The sequence below is a fragment of the Botrytis fragariae genome (genome assembly GCF_013461495.1).
Source record: "Botrytis fragariae strain BVB16 chromosome Unknown tig00000000, whole genome shotgun sequence".
NCBI lineage: Eukaryota > Fungi > Ascomycota > Leotiomycetes > Helotiales > Sclerotiniaceae > Botrytis > Botrytis fragariae.
The window spans coordinates 1,960,239-1,984,406 of NW_023500986.1; the positions used below are offsets into that span (position 1 = coordinate 1,960,239).

Below are 24,168 nucleotides of genomic sequence, written 5' to 3' on the forward strand. Positions count from 1 at the left end.
GATACGAAGCCAAAAAGGAGGCAGAGTGGAAAAGAAGAAAGACTCAAAGCTCGGGAGTACACGCCCTCTATACTTTATAGACAGGGTGCTAAGATGGTAATGCGATTACCAAGGGGAAGGAGAATGACGTGGCATGATATAAAATGACGGCGACGGCGATGCGGACATGAAGTGACGAGAGGAAGAAGAAGAAACCAAGCTATGAGTGATCACAGGAGTACACACTACTACCGCTAAGCCCAAATAATTTACGAGACCACCGGTGGACTGAAGGATATGTCGACAAAGTAATTCTATCACACAAGCACACAATCTACAAAACACATTCTAGATCGCATCTGGCTGTCTGTTTTCTCGTTAAATTTTGATCATCTCAATCATCTCATTTCACATTTCTATAAAATCGCCCCAAAACCACATGAATAAAGTAATAACCCACTCATTCCTATTCTTTTTCGTGAAAAAAGCTTTCTTCTAGTGATCTTCATCTCATCTTATCTTTTCATATCATCATCTAATATCAATCATCTCAGTTTGTCTTATCTTGTTCCCATATCATATCCCTAAAAGACGAAGCCGAAAAAAGAGAACCGAAAGATGTGTCTGAAAAATCGCAAGTGAAAAAGCAAAAGAGTATTAAAGTAACTTCCAACGCCTAATTGTGAGATTGTACACGATTGCACTTCGGAAAAATCTCGTGCTATCAAATCTACAAAAGAAGAAAAAATCTTTTGATCCCCCCTCTCGCCTCCAAAGATATAAAAATATACGCTAACAATCAAGATTTCATGCTACCCCAAGATTGTGCAAATGCTGGAAGGATCCCAAATGCCATATACAAAAGGCTCTCCAGGCCATGGCAGAAGAGACCTTAATTTCGAGCGTGTGAAAATGGTACAGAAGAAGGTAAGAAGTTTTGCATTGGATAACGGGACTGTAATTGTTCCCGCAATCAAGCACTGTTCGCCTCCTCGTTGTCTGATTGCTCGGCAATATCATCCTGAGTATATTCCATTTTTTCCTGTTGTTGCATGGCTTGCTGAGAAACTATCTCTGCTAGACGCTTTAGCCTTGGAGTTTGGAGCCCTGAGTCCTTGTTAGCGATGAATTTCTACAAATGTGGGGGGATAATTACATGAAGGTGTGTATGTTTCTAGGGCTGTAATGACACGAGGTTCGGCGATCTCATATGGCCCACTATCATCCATATCAACGGCAGCTAAGAGCAATACGTCGCTCTTTTCTGTTACGCGAGACGCGACAGCTTTCATAATTTCTCCGTTGATGGGCTGTTCGTAATCAGCGACGAGATATTGGTTAAGTAACTTCTGGATTTGATTAGGTGAGAGCATCCAGCAGATATCCTGAATAATCTCGATATCGTTAAGAGTGGCCTTTTTCAATTGGAGGAGCTTGGTTGCTTGCTGTAAACATGTTAGCATGTGGTCTTATTAAAAACACACAATGTTACTCACCATCAAGTGCTCTAGCTGCAAAGTTCCCTCTGGCATGTCATGACTCTTACACCATTCCTCGATTCTTGTAATATTGTAGTTAATTTGGAGTCCCCGCTTCCACGACAAAAAGTTTCTTCTCATCAAAAGATCATTGAATGCGGTGACACCAACCAACCTGAGCAATTCAGTGACTGTTTGGGTTATGATTGAGTCCTCCAAATAGTATGCCTTCATAGCTTTGAAAACGTTGTTGAGCAAGCTAAGCAAGTTGTCCATGCTGAAGGCAGGTGCTGAATTTGTCTGAAGCAATTTACCCAAGAATCTGTTGCTTTCATTGGTGACGAAACCTGGAAGTGATTGCGATTCGATGATAGCCGGAATAATCATCTTCTGCAACTTCTTCTTCAGTACCTTCATCCAAGTGTGATAAATGTTGAACTCTAAGCTTTCGAGATCATGCTTGACAATATCAAGGAGACGGTCATACTCGAAATTGTCTGACTTCTGAGCTTCATACCAGTCTTCAGCCAAGAAGACGAAAGAGAGCATCTCGTGAACATTAGACAACCAAAAAGCACCAGGGTTGACAGCCTCATCACCGTCATGTTGCATGACTTCATGTTGAATAGATTGCATGACATTAGCAAGAAACCTTTCCGATTCCTTAACGAACCCATTGTTCCACATCTCTGATGTGACAAGGTTGATCAAGTAAGATGGGAAAAGGACTTCCTTGTCTGTTGGTGGTGGAGTAGATGAAGCGGCTGGAATTTTAAGGTTCTTGATCAACCCAATTGTAACTTCTTCATTCAAGCCCTCCTCATCGGCCAAAAGATTCTCGAGTTCGAACTCAATGGTGTCAACACTGGGCTGGAATGTGGAGCCAGAGAGTGTTTGTTGATGGAGATTGTTGCTTGTGACAGCCATAGATACTGGCCTTGGGTTGTATGCTGCACTGAAGCGATCTAGCTCGCGTGGCTCAGCTCCTGCACTTCTGCGTTTTGGTTTCTTCGAAGAAACCAAGTTGATGAGGCCATTTTGTTGCGCAGCAGCAGCACCATTCATAATCTCACCGTTCGGTGGTAGAATTGGGCCTGCACGCTTTGCCAGGTCAAGTTGATCTTGTAAGTCAACAAGTTGTTGTCTGAGAGTGATCTTCTCGGATTCGTGCAAGGTGCCCTCCTCCTTCGCCTTCTCGAGCTCCAAGTTTGATATTCTGAGAGACTCTCTCAGCTCTTTCTCTTCTTCTTGCAGACGCTTGATATTGACAGCTGACTCATCGAAGTTGGTTTGAAGTTTCGTCATTTCTTCCTCCATAACAGCGAGACGTGCGGCAGTTATTCCGGCTTGGTTAGCTTCAGTTTGCAACTCCTTTACCCGAGCCTCCAACGCATTGTGTCTGTTCTTCCATGACTTGATCTGGTTTTCGTAGTTCTCCACTTGAGTCACTAAAGTCTTGTTCTCTCTCTTCATCGTGCCGACAGACTGAGTAAGTTCGACGACCTTGTTTTCCAATTTGTAGGAAATTTGCTTGAGATCTCTTGCTTCTTCACGGATCTTCTTGTACCCACGACGTGCAGTTTTACCTCTCCAAAGACTTTGGACAATGACAATCTTTTTCCTGTAATCTCTCCACTTCTTGAGTGACTGCCTCGATCGCCACGATCGTTGGATGATCATAGCAGCATTTCCAACTCTAGTCTCCATGATTTCCTTTCTGCGCAAGAATCCCTTGGCAGCAGCTTGAGCGAGAATAACATTGTTGCGAATTGCCAGGAACTTCTTGCGCTGTTTCTGACCACGCCAAACTCTTTGGATGGTTGTGGCAGCTTTAACCTTACGATTCTCCTGAGCGTTCTTACGAGCCAGGTGACCTCGGACCGCCGATTGGAAAGTAAGGATCGCACCCCTAGCATCAAGATACTTGCGTCGATAGTACTTCGCTTTCAGATTCTTTTGTATCATAATTGCACAATCGTTAAGTCGGGTTGTTCGCAAGTTCTCCAAAAAGGCCAACATTCCTGCGCGGAAAAAGATCTTTGTCAGACCAAGTTGATACTTGTCCAATCCTCCTCCACTGCTAGCACCGAGTGCTTTGGTAAGAATTTTGTTGGCCATATCACGGATTTCTGATGTCCACGCTGATGATGGTGTCAACATGTAGTATCTTAAAGCAAACTCCTCATACGTCCAACGTGTAGGATATCCCGCACAACTGATGCGGACCGTCTCAAGCACACCACAAGCTCGCAATTGACTCAAAACCATAGGACCCTCGAATACCCATGACTCCTTAGCCTCGTTGGGCTTGATACAGCGAATGTAGTGAACATCGGTACCGTTGATAGTGCTCATAAGCTCAATAAGAGATGACTTGAAAATGCCACCCAGGGTAGGTTTGCGATTGACAGCAACACCAATGCGTCTACCAGGTGTAGGCTTTGTTGCAGCCGAGGTTGTTGCCGAGGCAGTATCCTTTTCCCTCACAGCAGAGGCAGCATCCAAAACTGTGCCCAAGAATTTGTTCGAGGAGGCTCTCAAAACTGCCATATGCTCATCAGGAACAGTGTCACGATTCTTGTCAATAAAGCCGTCCGACTCATAAGTGACATCGATAGCATAATGGCAAACTGTGAATGACGATTTCCCGAAGCGAGGCTTTTTGTAGAATTTGTTCTTGTCGGCGGCGAAATTATGATGCAGCTTCGTGACAAATTGCTCGTCTGAGCCCATAGGCAACCTGGATTCTTCGTCAAGGAGTGACAATACACCAAGCTTTCCCTCAATCAGATCAATACAAGGTTGATTGTCCGAAAAGTCGATAAATGTCCAGTCAATCTCCTCCCTGAGATATTCCTCTTGTTCGAGCTTGAACACGTGAGCATTGAACTCCTGTTGGAGCTTCTCATTTGCGTAATTGATACAAAATTGTTCGAAAGAGTTCTTGGCAAAATGCTCGAAACCATAAATATCCAACACACCAATGAAAGTCCTCACACGGGCTAGGACTTCATCGGTGGCAAGGGCATGGTTGATACTATCTACGAGCCAATCGAACATACTTGAGTAGATGAACTTCGCAACCGAGTCTCGCACAACAATGGCTTGTTGTTGGGTCAAGTTTGAAGTAATCTTCTCGCCTCTAGTGATCAACTGTTTCTTCACAGTCCACTTTGCGAACTCGACAGGATCCACGCCAAGTAACGCTGTCGCCTTTAACAATGCAGGCTCGTTAGGAGCCAAGACAGAGTCCGTTCTCGAGGCTGTGATCTTTACGTCTCCCAAATGCAGCAATGCTGCAAGCAATTTGAAGATATCCGCTTGCTGACCAGCATCCACTCCAATTGTTGCCAAAGATCCCTTAAGCGCTTCGAATTCTGCTTTATCATCAACACCGTCGATAGTTGGCGAACTTCCTTGGTTAAGGTAATCAAACTGCTCTACGGGCTTCAAGTCGAGTTCCCTTGCCTCGCTTTCCGATGCTCCTGCTACTAACTGATAAAAAACGTGGTAATTTCGCTCTTTGAGTGGTTGGAACACTAATCTCGAACGCTCTAGCAAGTAGGTCCGGATTTTTGCTCCAATGATGTTCGTCTTATCGTCGAACATAATCTCAATATATTTTCCAAATCGAGAAGAATTGTCATTACGTGTGGTCTTGGCGTTACCGAAAGCTTCCATAATAGGATTCGTGGCCAAAATTCGTTCTTCAGTTTCACTCATTTGCTCTGTACCCCGTTTCGTCCTTGTCCCTGGCTGATCTGGGGATTCTCTGGTAGCAAAATATCGCATAATGTATTTGGCACTGACAGTCTTTCCGGCTCCAGATTCTCCTGATACCACTATTGTCTGATTCTTTTGACTCCGTAACATGTCCCTACAAATTGTTAGCAAGTCACCGGGGATTGAATAACAGCTACATACGCAAACGCTTCTTCGGCGATGGCAAATAAATGCGGAGCTTGAGTAGCTCTTTGCCTGCCCGCATACACCTGTACCATGCCAGGAACGTATAAAGAATCAACTCGTGCAAAGGGATTCGTTGCTATCAGCACAATACCACTGTATGTGTATATTTCTTTCTGCAAGTATCGTAATCGAATAGCCTGTAAGACTATACCGCATAGTCAGTTTAAGAAACCGAGAAATTTTGTATTTGATGACCTACCAGCAGGCTCGTTAAGATGGGAAAGATTCGTTAGATCATCACTAGCTTCGAGCATCGTTGGATTCATGAGAGGGGGTAGTGAGGCATTATTTGCTTGTGTCAACGCTTCTTCTGTGGCTTCTATAGACTTGGTCTGTCGTGAGAGATGAAGGTCAGCACAATTCGGGCGGGGAGGAGAGAAACGAGTATATGAGGTTCTTCTCCAGTTGTAGGATAACAGACCTCTCCATTTTCGAGTTGAAAGACAAGTGTGTACTTGTCTCCATTCAATGTTTTCGAGACCAATTCCGAAGCAACCCATCCTTCAGTAGTATCCGGCTGCCATGCCTTCGTACCAATCTCATAATTATGCGCCATGATGGCGGTGTTGATTATCGAGAACCTGCCTGCCCTCGAACTGCTTCAAATATGATAATAATGGGGACGTGGTTCTTCCAGTATCGGTCTGCATGAAATGAACCACCCGAATTGTAATGGTGTTGTTCAAGTAAGTAGCGAGATAGGTGTTGAAGATATGCCACCACAAATGACTTGTCTTCTTTTTCTTTGTAAAATAAGTACAAGATGCATTCGAAGATGGTAAGGAGTTGAGAGCCACGGTATTTGGGATTTAGGATGCTTGTCGCGAGCTCAGTCGTCAACAGGGATATGTCTTGGCGACGCTAAAATACTTTAGTCATAAAGTACACCAGATTCCCGGTGACCCCTATTTTCGTGAATGTGGGACAAAGGCAAAGGGTATGATGGGACTCCAGAAAAGAGCAGGTCTGAAGAGAGCGAGCGTGCTGTACAGAGTAGGAAGTCTTGATGTTCTTTCCTCCTTTCTTGATACTACAAGCATTATATTATCCAAATTAAAATTGAGTCTATTCCCTTTTCATGCAGTCGGGTGAATCCAACAATATCAACATTTCTTTTCTATTTGACGAATCATGCAATACAAAATAATAATGAGTGTTCCTGCTAACCCATCGGTATCTCACCGCTTCGATTCACTTCAAAATGGTAACGTGTAAATTCAATCCACAGTAACAAATAAGCACTCGAACCAAATACAGATACAGCTGCTGTATCCTGTAAGTTTCAAGTTATCTACCATATAGGTGTCTACAAATGTATGCATGAAGTCGGTATTCTCTATTTCACCATTGTTGCCCATCGTTCAACCCACATTGGTCATGTCAAATTATCTCCCTGCTTAAAGTTGGGGAACTATAGTTGGGGAGACCCAGCATAGAGTTTTATGAAAGGTTGCCTAGTCATTCAAGCAGAAGTCAGTAATACTCGACCATCTGTTTGAGATTTACTTGTCTAAATCATGAGTTTTTGTGATGATGCTACTATAGATACCTGGTAGAAAGGCTAAATTCTAGTCCAGGTATAATATCTTTCGCGTGGAAATATAGTGTAGGGCTTAGCCTACCAATAAAGTTTTCTAGAAATCTTGGAACCTAACCCTGCATTATCGATTGTCGAAGATCAAACTGATTCATTGTAATAAGTTTGAAAGCTTAACACAGTAAGGAGTTTTCGACCTAGATGCAACGTTAGAGTAAGAAACGTCTTTGAGCTCTGTGAGGAGTTTCGAAAACTTGGCTGAATGAATGCATAGGGGCTAAAAGACAAAATCATAGTTCGCGATTCCAGCTACCATTTCCCAAATCTCAAATTTCGGCAGAGAATCTAATAGACTCCGGCGCAGTATTAGGGAGTATCATAATCTTCAAGGTCCATTAATGTGCCATATGAGAAGTCTTGGATACACCAGGCACCACGGTCTGAAAGAGCCCAGATGGATCGCATTTCTCATTTGCCGCCTTCAACTTCTTCATATATCTTGCACCGTACTCTTTAAGAATCTTCTGCGTTCCAAATCATAGTTGAGGAACCTGTGCCGAGTATATAAATGTCCTTTTGCAGAAGGAGTATCAATTTACTCAATTAAATTGAGAACAGTGGATGATATGAGGCTATCTGATGTAGCATTCGCGTGCACTGTATAGATGAAACAGGTAAGGAATGGTTCATCTGATGCGGTTGGAAGGGTAGAGACCGTTGAGGGCTTGATGTTCAATCATGTTTCTCAGCCAGCCACGAAGAGATTTCTCGCCGCCTCGTAGTCTCACAGGGAAAATTCCTGGTGTTGGACGCAGTTGCCAGAGTCTTCGAGCATCAATCACATGAGCTGGACATCGACACGAAAACTCGTTGTAAATAGCCACTAACGAGCCCCATTTGGTGCTGAAGGCTGATTACCCTTCGTTGAAATTCAGCAGTGAGTCAATCTGTAGTGTGTTTGTGCCTAGCTGTAGTTAGATATCCACAAATGGTTTGAGTGATAGGGGATTATCTGTTGGTTAGTACAAGTTTGAAACGCAAACTTTTCCCATGCTAGAAATAAAACTTGTTGCCACAATGAATGATCAGTTTTCATCCCTCTAGAGTACCAGCAGTGAAGTCGTTCAGAGCCTGGATGAGTCCGGGATACGTAAGTTTTCATAGTAGATGGCGCCGCCCCAGGATTTGCCAAATTCGAAGACTGGCCGGAATTCGAGCAGCAGTAATGAGAAGTGTAATCACAAACATGCTTTGTGAATACTCGGAGACAGGCTACCAACATGTAGAGAACTTGGCACTGACTTGTTAATAAGAAGGTCCAACTGTTGTCCGTTGTCTCGATGTGGCCATGGCTATCCATAGGAGAAAAAACAGACTGGAATTGACCACTGGCGAGGCCCTTCAACAATCCAATTGTTTCATTCTAATTCAGAGAATTAAAAGTTTAAATAGTATCATAGCGTGGGCAGGTAAGCAGTGTGTATGACAAGTCCGTCCCTAGGGAACAGAGGGGGGGTGTTTGATGATAGTCAAGTGGTCTAAGATAAACTTTCATAAGAGATCAATCCTCAAAGGAATTCGGGGTTTAATTGTTTCGATAAAATTCGTTTGCACGCTTGGGTGAATGTGTCATAGATAAAGTTATAATCAGGGCATTTGAAATATGAGGGTAGCTTGCAAGATATCTCTCCAAGAAAGAAAACCTTTGAATGTAGACAGAATCCCATGTATACCTAGGTATATAGATTGTCGAAATCTAGTATTCTATGTATAAAATATGTAAATTGCACACCAAATGAGATCCCTCGCATTGGGCCTGAAGGATCACTTGATTGAGCAATCCAAGTTAGATGATGCTAAAGAATGTGTACGTGTTGAAAAGCTTTTAATATGAGGAGTTTGATATCTCTACTTATGGTGCTTGACTCCTAGATTGACAATCAATGTTCAAAGGAATAACCTTTCAGAAAGAATGGAAATCAGAACCTGGGAGAATATTACATTATAAATCATTTTGCGCGGGGCGTAATCCACCTATATATATTTTTTTTCACTCAAAAGGCTGAAGTCTGGGAAGAGAACCCTGCAAAAAATTTCATTTTCCATTTGTTTTGTTGACGCGGGGTAAAACTATTCAAATTGATGAGAACTGCCTACCTAGTAGGTACCGATTCACATGTTCAACAGATTTCAAATGAACGACATGATGTGTATGCTAAGTATGCAGAACGTTGCCTTAACAACCTCATTCTGTTTATTCTTCTCACAAATACAGAAACTAATATGAACTTGAATGGAATCGTGATTGTCATTTGACTTTTCCTAAGAAGAAATCTACATATTCCATGGGGATTACCAGTGGAAAATAGAGATCAAAAATATGGAAGGGATGTAAGCTTCTTAAGCAATTAGGCTATTCTAATAGAAGCGAGTAAAATACCGGATCAAAAATGCAGTTTGGGAAAAACACCTATGCAATTGCGGACTATGCTTCCTGAACGACTTTGTGTGCCAAAAGCACTTCGGAGGTACTCTTAGGCCAAGAACGTCGTTCCTTTAGAAAGGTAGTCAGGGAGTGAAAATGTCGGTAACCCTCAAAATTTCATCTAACTCTGCTTACACTCAGCAGCCTCTTGCTTGGGCTTCGCAGCATCATCCTAATCCCAGTTAGTTCATGTAGATAAAATGGGCATCTAATAACTTACGTCCTCATCCGACTCATCTTCATCATCATCACGGTCTTCACTCATGTCTTCCTCATCGTCTTCATCCTCAAAATCGCCTTCCTCCAAATCGTCATCCAATTCCTCGAATTGAAGAGCCTCACCAGTGAACCAATCGATTGCACGTGGAATAAGCTTCTCCTTAATATCCTCACCCAACTGGTAATCAAGCTCAAGGCGCTCCTCGATATCCGAAGCCAAGTCATCATCGTCCTCGTCGGTAGGTGCCTTAGGTGGGGAGAAGAAGTTGAAGAAGGACTCTGTTGGGACTGTCTTCTTAACGACACGGGTTTGCTTTGTGTCTGAAGTGATAATTAGTAGAATTCAAGCATGACAAAGTTGCAAAAAACTTACTCTTGTTGCGTTGCTTCTTGCTCTCAACTCGGACAGTCAAATCCTTGCCTTCCTTCCAGTTGATCTTGTCACCTTCAGCATGGTCATAGATGAAGTCTCCACCGTAACCACTCTCGTTTTGATAGAAGTAAGTCTTGGTGATTGTCTTGTTAGTGAAGAACTCGTTGTCGGCAAATTGGAAAATCAAGCGGAAACCAGGTTTGTCAAGGTATTCCATTTGGATATCGGTCAAGTCCTTGAGGGCGGCCTCATCTCTATCTGTGATCATCTCGGCAAGCGAAACCTGGTTCTTCATGGCGGACAGCCAGAATTCTGGGATACCGGAAATCTTCTCGGCGGACTCATCGACCTTTTCGGCTTGTTCTGCGTCGTGCTCTTCGTCGTCCTCCTCACCCGACTTAATCTCCTCTTCGGTAGGCTCAACTTCACCGTTGACGATCTTAGCTCTCTTCTGGTAAAGAGGAGTGAACTTGGCGAAGTACTTCTTCTCAAGCTCCAATACCTCTTCTTGAAATTCGGCCTCTAATTTCGAATGTTCTTTCTGAACGCCCTTGAGGCCGGCAACGCGACGACGGACGGGTGTAGGGAGGGATTCGACGTAACCAGATGAACGGCCTACAAGGGAGCCAAGCTTTCCTTGAATCATTTCGACAAGTTTTGGGTTTTGTGCGAAAATGGAGGCTGCTGTAGCGCGGTCGAACTCCTCTGCAAGATGGATGTCAGTCATTGGCTTAAAAACTCGGTGTAGGACGGAGTAACAACGTACCTTCCTTAATCGTGCCAACACCAGGTTGCTGAGCATGCGATGAAATAGGAGCGTTGTTCATTGGGGTATTTTGAGGAGTGCTGAAAATTAAAACGTCAATATTGTATATGGAATTTTTTGAAGTATTTGGAATGTCTATTTTGAAACTTACGGAGCGGTTTGGGGGTTGTTTTTCTTTGGAATGTCCGACATCTTTTCGATTCTTTTAAATTATTTGAGTAGGTTGATAAAAGAAGGGAAGGTATCTCTTGGGGTGTAAGAGATTTTGTCTCGTGGCGATGTTCTTGAGAAGAAAAGTTCTTGAGGTGGAGGTTGAGAAGTTGTTGGATCTTAGCGTCCAAGATTTGTTTAGATTGTGATTGCGGGCTACCACGACTTCTGAAATAACCGATAAGGCGGGGCGAAAATGATGAACCTGAGGTTGAGATGACCAATAACCAGGCAAAATACGCCCGAACTATTTTACTAGTCTAGTGATTACTGGGTATCAAGTAAGACTTTCCTAGTACTGCTTGTTGAATCGCGCCGCGCTACAAAATTATAACTTTTCTAAGCTTCTAGGTTGGCCGCCAACATTCTGGCCATTCACCGATAATGTATATTTCACCTTCATAATTATTTGGTTTTCGGCTCAAAAGCTTCATTTTTTCGTCAATTCAATATGGCAGAGTCCAATGGTTCTGCTACTGCAGGCCACCGGCCTCGACGAAGTAGCTCGATCGCAAATTATAGGGGAACAAGTCGCCATGGGCTTTACAGAAGAGATTCCAATGTGTCTACTACAAGTTTCATGGATGATGTCGAGATGGCACATGATGAGATGTTTTCGGGTGCTGTTTCTGAATCGGTTCCCTCTAGCATTGCATCCTTCGCACATCGACGGTCACGAGCAGATTCTACTGCAAGTTTTACCTATTATCAAGAGAACGAGGACGATGAGCTTTTACGAAGTACCGAGGACGAAGACGATAGCGCTATAATAGATGAGGAAGACGACACTCAATTTCAAGAGGAAGATTCGGACCTAGAAGCTGCCGGGTTGGCCATGAGAAGGACGTCAACCATAGAATCCAGAAATTCCGTGCACGATCGATTATTACGCAGTGACAGTGCAAGAACAGATGGGAGCAATCTTGGACAAGGTCATCGAACGAATCAAAAATTATACATCATCACAGAGGACCTTACCATAGTAGTCGCTGGGTTTCGAACAAGTACTTTTGGGTTTGCGCTCTACCTGGCCATCTGTATACTTTCCTTTGGTCTTGGTTATCTTTTGCTACGATGGTTGCCGCGCTGGCAAGTTCGGATTATTGGTACTCCATCACCGCTGAGAGAATGTACTTGGGTCGTCATTGAAGTCAGTAATAATCATATACTCGAAATTCCAGTTTTTTTTTCCAGGCGACTCCGTGTGCCCCCTTAAACTGCAACAATACGCGTGCTGACTTGATTTGTGTGCGTAGAACCAATGGGGAGAATTTGTTGTTCAAGATGTCGAATCAAAGGAATATGGCCGCTCTCTTTCTACAGTCTTCGGGCTATCTGAAAAGAAATATATGTCTTATGATTATGACGACGACCCAATTTTGGACAACTTACGTATTCTTGACTATCGTTATATGCGATTCTCATTCAATCCTTTAAAGGATAGATTCGTCCTTTGTAACAGTGAGTTTATCCCTATCTAACTCCCCCACGGGCTTCAATAGTCCACATGGAACCACGGAACCCTCAATTTGAAGGGTTTCAATGAACGAGAACCTAGGATTGTTTATCACAATTTGATATCCCAATGCGTTGGGCAGACTCAGCTTCCCTAAATGTTCAAGATTCAAGGCTTCTTCAATGTCGGAACACAGTCCAAACTATTGGAATTCGTGGGCTATTTCGTAGCCTGTGTGAACTTACCGTCATAATTGAACCACACTAACTAATAGCTCATAGGCTGGAAGGATCCAGCATGGACCGATGTAAAATCCATTCGTTCTGGAATCAGTGGAGAGGAAAAGGAAAATAGAGAACTAGTTTTCGGAAATAACATGATCGATATCAAACAGAAGACTGTTCCTCAACTTCTTGTAGATGAGGTACTTTACAATCCTCTCCACCTGGAAGAAATCCCTACTAATTAGCTTAGGCATTCCACCCGTTCTATGTTTTCCAAGTTGCCAGTCTTATTCTATGGTCAATGGATCAGTACTATTACTACGCTGCGTGCATTTTCGTCATATCCGCTGTGAGCATTACTACTACACTTCTAGAGACTAAATCGGTGAGTACATATACATACCTGACAGATCGTATCATACACACTAACAATTCAACCAAAGACAATGAAACGATTGAGAGAAATTTCAAAATTTGAATGTGACGTTCGTGTACTGCGCAATTCCTTCTGTAAGTCACTCGGTTTTTCTTTTCTCGCGAACACAAGCTAACATTTTTAGGGCGTTATGTTCCATCAAGTGAACTTGTTCCTGGAGATGTTTACGAGGTTACGGATCCTGCTCTAGGACAATTCCCCTGTGATAGTCTGTTACTGGCTGGCGATTGCATTGTCAATGAAAGCATGCTCACTGGTAAGGTCTACAAATCTCATAAGTGACAAATTCTGACTTCTTTTAGGCGAGTCCGTTCCTGTCTCTAAAGTTCCTGCTACTGATGAATCATTGCGACTTCTCAACTTATCTGCTTCATCCGTAGCACCGGAGCTCGCGAAACATTTCTTGTTCTGTGGGACTAAAATCATCAGGGCACGCCGTCCTCATGATGATAACGATGGCGAGGCAGTTGGGCTCGCTATGGCTGTCAGAACAGGCTTCAATACCACAAAAGGCGCATTGGTTCGGTCCATGCTCTTCCCAAAACCTTCAGGATTCAAGTTTTACAGAGATTCCTTCCGGTACATATCTGTCATGGGCGGTATTGCAATGCTAGGATTTGTTGCATCGTTCATAAATTTTGTCCATTTGAAGTTGGCATGGCACTTGATTGTTGTCAGAGCTCTGGATCTGATAACAATTGTAGTTCCGCCAGCTTTGCCTGCCACCCTTACTATTGGAACCAATTTTGCCCTGGGACGCCTTAGAAAAAAGCAGATATTTTGTATCAGTCCTCAAAGAGTGAACGTCGGTGGAAAGCTCGACATCGTATGTTTCGACAAAACTGGAACATTGACTGAGGATGGTCTAGATGTGCTTGGTATTAGAGCTGTACACCAGCCCGCAAATAGATTCAGTGATATCCTCACTGATGCAACATCATTGCTACCCGGGGCGGCTTACGAACGTGACCCGACAGTTGATTACAACATCCACAAAGCCATACTCTACACAATGGCAACATGTCATTCGCTTCGAGTCGTTGATGACGAACTCATGGGCGACCCACTGGATCTGAAAATGTTTGACTTCACTGGTTGGTCTTTTGAGGAAGGCCAACACAATTCCGGCGATACCGATGATGAGGATTCGGGAGGATTGTCACCTTCAATTGCACGACCCCCGGCAGGCATGGAATACGATTTGGACGATCAAAACAATGCCACCAACTCTCCTATTGAACTTGGCGTTCTCAAATCCTTCGAATTTGTCTCCCAGCTTCGCCGAGCCAGTGTAATCGCCCGGAACTTTGGGTCCCAAGGGTGTGACATCTATGTAAAGGGTGCCCCTGAATGTATGAAAGATATTTGTAAAGCGGAAAGCTTTCCCAGTGATTTTGAGGATCTTCTTGCGTATTATACCCACAGAGGCTTTCGTGTCATTGCTTGTGCCACAAAACATATCAAGAAGCTTAACTGGGTGAAGATGCAGAAGATGAGCCGCGAAGACGCCGAATCGGAACTGAACTTTATTGGGTTCATTATTTTCGAGAACAAACTCAAGCCGAGCACAGCTGGTGTGTTGGACGAATTGACTGAAGCTGGTATTAGGAAGGTTATGTGTACGGGTGACAATATCTTGACAGCCATCAGTGTCGCTCGAGAATGCAATCTTATCGACAAGACCGCACATTGTTTTGTACCCCATTTCGCAGAAGGGAACTCGCTAGATCCCAAAGCTCGATTGTCATGGGAGAGCATTGACAATGGCATTTATAAACTCGACGATCAAACTTTAACTCCACTTCCTCCGCCAGTGGAGGGCGATGCGTCTTTGCCTTACGATATATCTAACCTGAGGAATTATTCTTTAGCCGTGAGTGGAGATGTCTTCCGCTGGGTTGTTGATTTCGCTCCTCCAGTTGTTCTACAGAGAATGTTGGTCTGTGGTCAAGTATTTGCGCGGATGTCGCCCGACGAGAAGCATGAGCTAGTGGAGAAACTACAGAGTATTGATTACTGCTGCGGATTTTGTGGCGATGGCGCGAACGATTGTGGTGCTTTGAAAGCCGCAGATGTCGGAATCTCGTTGTCTGAAGCAGAAGCCTCCGTCGCTGCGCCATTCACCAGTCGAGTATTCGACATTACCTGCGTTCCTGAAGTTATACGTGAGGGTAGAGCAGCTCTAGTGACCAGCTTCAGCTGTTTCAAATACATGAGTCTGTACTCAGCCATTCAATTCACATCTGTGAGCTTCTTATACGCATCTGCATCAAACCTCGGGGACTTTCAATTTCTTTTTATTGATCTAATACTAATTTTACCTATCGCCATATTCATGGGATGGACTGGACCTTTCCCTACTCTATGCCAGAAACGCCCTACAGCCAATCTTGTATCAAGGAAGGTCTTGACGCCACTCTTAGGTCAAATTGCCATTTGCATCTTCATTCAGGCCATTGCATTTCAAGCAGTGCGACAACAGCCTTGGTTCATTCCTCCCCACCTCAACAAGGATGAATCTAACATTGAAAACTCCGAGAATACTACGTTGTTTTTGGTATCTTGCTTCGAATATATTCTTTCTGGAATCGTTCTCAGTGTGGGGAAGCCTTTCCGTCAGTCCATGGCACATAATCGTAAGTGTTTGCACTTCTTTCTTCTCTTATCTTGATGACTAATTATCCCTTAGTGCCTTTTGTCGTCACGATTGTCGTAGCATTACTATTCTCATTGTATATGCTCTTTGATCCTTCACAATGGTTGGCGAATTTTATGCAACTCACCGAAATGAGCTGGGACTTTGAGGTTTTTATCCTGTTTCTAGGAATTGGATATATCTCGCTGGCATGGACATCTGAAAATTATCTGCTACCGAAACTTGGAAAATATTTGGGTATTTTGAAGACGTCAATCAGCCGGAAGCCTAAGCAGAGGAAGATATACAAGTTGGTGTTGGAGGAGATGCGCTTGAGTTCAGTGCAATAATGGTTGCGGCTAATGAACAAACACACAACACAATGTAATTATATTTGTACACAAGCTGGAAAATAGATGGTTTATAAGAATCTTACGGTAGCCTGGCATGAGACCTAGACTCCTGTTGAATCTTCACGAATCACTTTGAATCTATTTGGATAATTATTTTCAACCAAATTATTAAGCGATACTCGATCGTTGAAAACTTAATCGTATACATAGGGAGGGCGAAAAGTTAACTTAAATGGACAAGCACTAGCATAAAAGCTAACAGGAGCTACGGGTACCGGAGTATATTTTAGATGATGATATTAACTGGGGACTCTTCCGCGCACCCACTCGCGCTTTGAACATTCCTAAACACAGAGATTCCGAACTCCCAGAAACAAATTGTATTTTAGTTCCCTTAATCCCCAGAAATATTCACGGGAACTATCTTCTGGTTTTTCAACCTTTGACATCTTTGAACTGCTAATCATGAACTATGGTAAATCTACCTACGTCATCTTACTTGAAATCTTGCATGACAGTGGCAACTGACATTTTCCCAGACTGGATCCTCGATGGAGGATATCTCCCAAATGCTGTAATCCGGCTCGGTATTCGTCGCCAATTGCGTGAGCGAATTGAGTTAATCAAGAGTACTTCATTGGAAGAGGCCTACGAGCGTAAAATGAACTACGTAGAGCTTCTTCGAAGTCGTCCTATTGCTATTGAGACGGCTGCTGCCAATGAACAGCATTATGAGGTTGGAACTGGTGTTCTTGCTGCTTGTTTGGGGCCGAGAATGAAGTATAGTTGTTGTTTGTATCCTAAGGGAAGTGAAACATTGGGTCAGGCGGAAGTGGAAATGTTGGGAACTTATGTGAAGAAGGCTGGATTAAAAGACGGGATGAGCATCTTAGATCTTGGGTGAGTGTTTCTGAGCTCTAGACACGACGTCTACAAAAGGGGATGGTATAAACTAATGCAATTTAGGTGTGGTTGGGGTTCAGGAGCATTGTACTTTGCGGAAGTTCTCCCAAATTCTAAGATCACAGCGTTCTCGAACTCAAGAACCCAGAAGCTATACATTGATGAGAAAGCCAAGGAGAAAGGGCTCAAGAATTTGACAGTCATCACTGGTAATGTCGTCGATTATGAGTTTGAAAAGGAGAGTTTCGACCGAGTTGTATCCATTGAGGTAAATCACATGCAAGAATTCGTTCGAGACAATGGCTAATTAGACGAAGCTCTTTGAGCATATGAAGAACTATGAACTACTAATGTCAAAGGTTGGAAGAGCCTTGAAGCCAGGGGGGAAACTGTTTGTTCATATTTTTGCTCACAAGACTACACCTTACGACTTTGAGGAGGATGGATGAGCACACACTTTTTCGTAAGTAGGATCAATTCTCTTGACTTGGAATTACATCTTGGAATCTGGGAGTGTGATGCAATCTCGTTGCATCGCCTCTGATATCTGATGCACTTTTGAGCTCTGGTTGTACTTCAAAAGATTTCCTCCAAAGACAGTTACTGACTCATGGATGTTGTAGTCTGGAGGTACCATGCCCTCAGCGGATTTGTTGTTATTCTTCCAGAAAGACCTCAAACTCGAGAGGCAATGGTGGGTGAATGGCCAGCATTACGCAAAGACTTGCGAAGTGAGTCCATCATTCAGTTTAAACTTTGGTCTTCCATACTGATAACAATTGTAGGATTGGCTATCGAAGATGGTAGCTAGTAAGCAGGAGATTTGGCCTCACCTAACAGAAACATATGGCGAGAAAGATACCGCAATGTGGTACTACCGTTGGCAAATCTTTTACCTAGCAGTAAGTTACTTCCCTCTGTTTCTTCAAATATTCTTTGCTAACTCAATCACAGTGCGCCGAATTGTTTGCTTATGAAGGCGGAGATACATGGGGTGTATCCCACTATTTGTTTGAGAAGCCCAGCTCTGCCTAATAACATAGACACTGTAGAACCGATAGACTACGTATAATTGACTTAATTTTAACTCCAATGCCCAATGATATATTTCCTTCCATATGTACAGTTCTTGGCCCACTATCCGTGTTGTGATTCCAGAGTCTGCTTTGGATGGTATCTCTTGATTGTCTGGGTCCTGGCAGCACATGGATACATCCTGACTGCCCCGTACCACTTTCTCATTCTGACGTTCAATGATCCCAAGGATGCTTCCAGCCCAACAATGCAGGACCTAAATTGTGTCAGTTTCTGTTGCTTTGACTAGATTCAAAGAGTGGCCGTACCATCTTTCTTCGCGCGGTACATCAACTGTATACGAATTAGCATGACAATAGTGAGAAGGTTGCATGAGAATACATACGAAGAACCACATGCTTGCTCCCAATGCTGTACCAGCGAATCTGTATATAGGTGGAGCTCTGTAGAGTCCTCCGGGTCCTGGAGGTGGTTGTGCCATAATGCTACTAAGCGTTTAGTACCAGATACAAATATAGCAGAGAACAAGTTCCATGCAGTTAACAGCAGGCGTACGGATGACTTACGATGGTCGTTGGCTTGTGTTGCTTTCAGAAGTGAGGGTTCAATATGCAGATTGAGTCCCAGTCGTTCATACACAACTTTGAAATCCGGCCCGGGAGCTAAATGTGATTCAATGGCCCGAAATTTAAGGCCACAATACAGAAAGCTGGGTACTCGTCCGATAACCTTGAACCTTTGTATTTAATTCACTTTTTCTGTTGTGTACTGCACTATAAATTTTCTTCAATAAAATCAATCTCTTTCCTACTGTCTTTCCGCTTCCTATTGTACCGGGAAAGGCAACAATGCTGTTAAGATCAATCTTAACCTCGCAACACGAGCCCTAAATCGAAGCTTTAGTTTTAACTATCTACCCTCTCATCGAACACCACTCGAGACAGACGTCATTTCTTTACGAAGAAAACTCTCGAAATCCACAACTGCAAGATCGCATACTCGATAATCTACGCGCGCACAACAAGGTTCCCTGCTTACATATTCGTTTTCTGCCAAAATGGCGACCCCGTCACGACCAGCGCCGCAAGCTACCAATGGCATCTATACTCCAGAACATGCGCGCCAGCATACTCGAGCGCAAAGCTCATTTCGCGGCTGCTCCAGAATTTCAGATTATGAGGTCATGGGGAAAATCGGAGAGGGTACATTCGGAGAAGTACACAAAGCCAAATCCAAAAAACTGGCATGGTTGTTGCTCTGAAAAAGATCCTGATGATCAACGAGAAGGATGGTTTTCCAATCACAGCTCTTCGCGAAATCAAAACCCTAAAACTCCTTTCGCATGAAAATGTCTTGAGTCTGGAAGAGATGGCCGTCGAGCACCCGCAGAAGAATACCGATAAGAAGAAGAAGGCCATTATGTACATGGTCACTCCCTATTTCGACCACGATCTATCAGGCCTTTTAAAGAACCCAAATATCCATTTTACGGAACCACAAATCAAGTGTTATATGCTGCAGCTACTCAAGGGGATGGAATTCATTCACAACAACAACATTCTTCACCGAGACATCAAAGCTGCAAATATATTGATCAATAACAAAGGTATACTTCAAATTGCCGATTTTGGTCTGGCGCGACACTATAACGAACCTGTGCCGGTCGCAGGAAAGGGGAATGGAGAAGCAAAAGCGCATTATACTGTTGTGGTGGTTACAAGATGGTACCGTCCTCCGGAACTTTTTTTGGAACTACAGAACTATACCCCAGCGATTGATATTTGGGGAGTCGGGTATGTTTAACACCTTGCTTTCGAGAATTTAACTAACGATCACCAGTTGCGTCTTTGGCGAAATGTTCCTTGGAAAACCAATCCTCCAAGGCGAGAGCGAGGAGCAGCAGCTTAAACTTATTTTCGATTTGTGTGGCACTCCCAACGAGGAGAACATGCCTGGATGGAGATTGTTACCCAAAGCTCAGGGACTCAACTTCAGCCCACCGCGCCCTTCGACGTTAGCACAAAAATTTCGAGAACAAGGCTCGGGTGCTATCTCTTTATTGCAGGAATTGCTTAAACTCGATTGGAAGAAGCGCACCAACGCGATTGATGCATTAAAGCATCCATACTTCAAAAACTCTCCTTTCCCGCTAGAACCACACGACATACCAATCTTAGAATCATCACATGAATTCGACTCAAAGCAGCATCGGGGCCAAAAACAGGCTCCGCCACCTCCTAAGGGAGGCGATGTAGGCATGGGACCGGATCAGTGGGACCGAAATGGAAGCGGGCAAGGATATGACAACTACTCCAGTAATCGAAGTCACCAAAACGGTCGCTACCCTCCCCTCCTCCACACGGTGGCTACAGAAATAGTGGCCCACCGCATCAGCAATACGATGATCGCAAACCGGGTTGGAGAAGAGATGATCGAGGTTTACCACCACGACCACCACCGCCCACTGATTTCGCTTTCGATGGCGGAAGATCAGATTCACATGGTCACCGATCCAGATCTCAAGATCTAGATGGCCGTGGCCATCGTGATCGTGATCACGCGTCTCTTCCTCGCAGTAGAGCTGGAGGAGGTGGTGGGAATATCGATACGTATATCCCAAGTTATAACACGAACAGGCGACCAAGAGAAGACCGTCCACCCCGAGATGATCGTCCGCTGCCACGAGATGACCGTCGAGACGATCGTCCACGACATAGTAATGGAACTAGACACGACTACGACAATCGAGGTTCACGAGAACCTCGCGATAGTCGAAGTCGTAGTCCCAATCATGATCGTGGGAGAGATCGATACAGAGACCGAGAGCCGATAGGAGATCCTTATGCGCATCGTCGTTGAGTTCACATCGGTCTTTCTCGGTACGTGGTTACATTATTATTCTGTTCTTTTAGCGTTGGGGTCATAGTTGCGAGGGTGGAGATAAATCTATCTTCTTGATATTACTTTGCGAGATCATGGGAAGTGACTTGCACTTAGGGATTGGCGTGGGTAGCTTTTGGCTTTGGCTTTGGCTGTATCAATTTGGCGTTTCTCACTTCAGAGTAATTTTGAAAGCATCAATGGAAGGAGGAGGGTATTTTCGTGTTCAGAGTATCAATGAAGGAAAGAAAGGAAAGGAAAGTGGGTTGGCTGGTAACAGATTGCTCGACATTTTATCGAGCAATCAAATATATGAAGTCTCTCGGCTCCTATATCCGGGGACGGGAAGATATCGGCATGTAATTTTATATGGGAGGTTGCATCAATGGAACAAAACAAGATCTCTTTCTCTAATCCATTCCGGGAAGATTCATTTGCAAAAGGTGCACCGTGAGTTGGAACCAAAGAATTCGTGGATTTTGTGGAGAGAAAGGTACTGATGGCAAAGAATGCTATGCTACAGATACCCATTTCCCTCTCTTCGCTTTTGTATTATTGTACACATCATATCATCTCATATTACATATCATGTTGCACATTTGGAAGTCACACTTGGAAATTTGAGAAAAGATTGTGTCGCGCTAGAACACACTATCCAATGGATTCTTTCGATTGTGATATTTGAAGGCAAGAGCTCTTGAGAAGAGTTCTCAATTCTAATCAACATACACGGGGCTCGTTGGAGTTGATCGCAAGATGTGCTCTACACTATCGAACTGCTTCTAGTCTGTCCCTTTCTTACCGTAGAGTCTTCCCAATCCCGGACATTGTCTCTTGAGTGAATAAACTACAACGGTATTTTCAGAATTCAAAGTCCAAATTAAACATGCGATTAAATCGTGGACACTATTTATCAACAGAGCATGTGACCATTTGCGATATTTTGCATCTCGAAGCTTCCGTTTCGGATTTGCAATTATACTCGCAAAAATATTTACTAATAGTTCTTCACGGTTGTAATAAAACATCTATGACAAATTGCGCCAGTCTCCCTTGTGAGTTTTACCGTTGATGCCATGCTAGAAAATCGTCATGTCCTTTTTCACACACCCAAACTCCATCTTATGCTCGCCAACCAGCCAGTCGGATTAACCATTGGAAAACTTGGCTCATAAAATTACACTCGGTAGGATCAATTCAGCTTGCTCCGCGGTTGCGGAGCGAGTCTACCATGATGTTAGTTTCAGGTTTGCATTGATTGAAGCTGAAAAGGGCTGCATACTTGAGAAGCTCGAATTCATTGTACCTTTTCAGATACTTATTTCCGCGTCTATAAGCTTTCAATAGATCGCTGGGATGTTTGCTACGAGCAGGTCCGCCAACAAGTTTGACGACTTTTGATGAATCATGGAACATCGGATCAAAAACGAGAAGATTTTTCGTGCCGTCAGTCAGTTTCTCAAATCCAATGATTGTCATTGAGTGACCTGAGACGTAACAGTTAGATAGGTACGTAGAAGCGAGAGTTTGAGGATTTACCTGGATGTTGAAAGTATATGGGAGGCAGAGACGTTTCACGAACTTTGCAGTTGTAATCGAGAGCACCATCGAAAAAGTAAGACTCGACCTTTGAATACAAAAGATTGACTGCTGGAGGGTCTCCTCTATCCTTTCTTGTCTTCATAGCCGCAGTATCACATCTAAAAATGTTGTCAATTCAATGTAAAAATTCAAGAGCCTTGAAAAGCATACGGGATTCCAAGAGAGCAAAACATCGCTTGAGCCTATTGTTCATGTTAGTTGATTGACGTGATGACTGGATATGATAGAGGAGAAGCAGAGGAGGATACTCACGTCAGGAGTCCCGATGTATTTCCTTGTTCCACGAATTCCACCAGTTTCTATTCGACCTTGAGAGTTTATTCCTTGGTCCCAGGCGCTCTCAATATATTCTTGAATATCAAAAATAGTTGGAACAACATCACCGAGAACTTTATGGCCAGGGAATTGGGATTTAACGATATACGAACACATCATTTGAATGTTTCTGTAGCCACAGAAGCCCCCTTAGATATATGGTTAATAGGCGAAACTCGGTAAGGAAGTGAACATCATACCCTCTCTCATGAGTTTTGAAACGTGGAGAACAGCCGGATCACACAGGTAAGCATAGCTTACTGAGCGATCTTGGTCAAGAAGCTGGGATAGTACAGGGATGATACCATCCGCTTGATTCGGACAATATTTGACCCTCCTCAATTGACCATCTGCATTGATCCTATTGATCGTCTTGTACTGGCCATCTGCTTGGAGCAACTTCACGAGCCATGATGGCATTTGCTTCTCATGCGCATGGGGACCAAGCTCTGCTTTCTGTTCATGAAAGAGGTCAATATCATGTGACAATTAACATTTGAAAAAGTCAGAACCTACACCTAACTGACGTGTACCCTTGGCGGGAGGAGGTTTGGACTGTGATTTCAGAGTGATGTCAGGCATCTTCAAGATATCTCTCCATGCTTTTGTCCCGGCTTGCGCTGGCGGTGGCTCTCGGGGTTCGTAATCATGCCCATGATCGATGTTTCGCAGTGCGTGTGTGAGTTTTGTACCAAAACTAGCATCTTTACCAGCACCATTCTTGACCTCTTGTCGAGAAGATCCCGACGCGGGAGTATCTAGGTCCATATTGCCATCTTCTTCTCCGTGCATCTCGACATGATTATCGAGCTCATCAAACAATACCATTTCTCCACACCCATCAATCGGACAATCGGCATAGTTAACATTATCTTGATTTACCATTGCGACAACACTTGCACTATCTTTTGCTACGAATGGTGATTGTCCTTCAGCATGTAATGTTTCCAAATGTAACTTTCTTTTCATTAGCAAACGGGATTCTCTTTTTTGACCCAAAGTAATATTTCAGAAGAAGAACAAACCATTATTTGATATTCGCTTTCTGTTTTGAACCCACAAAAGGGACAAAGCATTTCTTGTGCCTCTGGCATTTTGGCCTGGGCCATACGGTTGGTTGTAGTGTTACTGGATAATGAAAGAATTACAAAGAGTGGTAGTTACGGCTGTTAACGTCGAAAGTGTATATGAACGAATGTATGAACAAGGGTCGGAGAGGTTGTTTTATACACGGCAACTTTAATCGGCTACAGGAAACATGAAACGGAAGAATATTAAATAATCGTATGAATATAAGATAAGGTAGGTAGTGA

At 43.6% G+C, this 24,168-nt stretch overlaps 6 protein-coding genes across 6 annotated transcripts; 2 read left to right on the forward strand and 4 right to left on the reverse strand.

Moving 5' to 3' along the window:
• Positions 1-952: 952 nt before the first annotated feature.
• Bfra_006825 (putative myosin myo2 protein) lies at positions 953-5,982 on the reverse strand (the record flags this gene model as incomplete). The annotated part of the gene is made up of 6 exons (XM_037337196.1): positions 953-1,086; positions 1,136-1,424; positions 1,476-5,334; positions 5,382-5,571; positions 5,626-5,758; positions 5,848-5,982. The coding sequence occupies 6 exons, from the start codon at positions 5,980-5,982 to the stop codon at positions 953-955; spliced, it is 4,740 nt and encodes a 1,579-aa protein (XP_037198562.1).
• Positions 5,983-9,437: 3,455 nt separating this feature from the next.
• Bfra_006826 (putative nucleosome assembly protein) lies at positions 9,438-10,998 on the reverse strand (the record flags this gene model as incomplete). The annotated part of the gene is made up of 5 exons (XM_037337197.1): positions 9,438-9,620; positions 9,669-9,988; positions 10,041-10,745; positions 10,807-10,886; positions 10,958-10,998. The coding sequence occupies 5 exons, from the start codon at positions 10,996-10,998 to the stop codon at positions 9,570-9,572; spliced, it is 1,197 nt and encodes a 398-aa protein (XP_037198563.1). The 3' UTR covers positions 9,438-9,569.
• A 469-nt stretch (positions 10,999-11,467) lies between these two features.
• Bfra_006827 (putative p-type atpase protein) lies at positions 11,468-18,083 on the forward strand (the record flags this gene model as incomplete). The annotated part of the gene is made up of 13 exons (XM_037337198.1): positions 11,468-12,166; positions 12,273-12,477; positions 12,754-12,896; positions 12,947-13,081; positions 13,140-13,206; positions 13,257-13,388; positions 13,435-15,768; positions 15,822-16,025; positions 16,660-17,020; positions 17,087-17,291; positions 17,647-17,754; positions 17,809-17,925; positions 17,978-18,083. 13 exons carry the CDS (start codon positions 11,468-11,470, stop codon positions 18,056-18,058), a joined length of 4,791 nt encoding a protein of 1,596 aa, XP_037198564.1. The 3' UTR covers positions 18,059-18,083.
• Positions 18,084-18,099: 16 nt separating this feature from the next.
• On the reverse strand, positions 18,100-18,539 carry Bfra_006828 (putative nadh dehydrogenase [ubiquinone] 1 beta subcomplex subunit; the record flags this gene model as incomplete). Its single annotated transcript, XM_037337199.1, has 3 exons — positions 18,100-18,314; positions 18,367-18,391; positions 18,444-18,539. 3 exons carry the CDS (start codon positions 18,537-18,539, stop codon positions 18,274-18,276), a joined length of 162 nt encoding a protein of 53 aa, XP_037198565.1. The 3' UTR covers positions 18,100-18,273.
• A 576-nt stretch (positions 18,540-19,115) lies between these two features.
• Bfra_006829 (putative cmgc cdk protein kinase protein) lies at positions 19,116-20,917 on the forward strand (the record flags this gene model as incomplete). The annotated part of the gene is made up of 4 exons (XM_037337200.1): positions 19,116-19,274; positions 19,325-19,851; positions 19,898-20,309; positions 20,384-20,917. The coding sequence occupies 4 exons, from the start codon at positions 19,116-19,118 to the stop codon at positions 20,915-20,917; spliced, it is 1,632 nt and encodes a 543-aa protein (XP_037198566.1).
• A 1,213-nt stretch (positions 20,918-22,130) lies between these two features.
• On the reverse strand, positions 22,131-23,964 carry Bfra_006830 (putative peptidase family c78 protein; the record flags this gene model as incomplete). The annotated part of the gene is made up of 8 exons (XM_037337201.1): positions 22,131-22,164; positions 22,221-22,425; positions 22,478-22,638; positions 22,691-22,722; positions 22,793-23,004; positions 23,056-23,311; positions 23,372-23,812; positions 23,881-23,964. The coding sequence occupies 8 exons, from the start codon at positions 23,962-23,964 to the stop codon at positions 22,131-22,133; spliced, it is 1,425 nt and encodes a 474-aa protein (XP_037198567.1).
• Between the last annotated feature and the right edge of the window lie 204 nt (positions 23,965-24,168).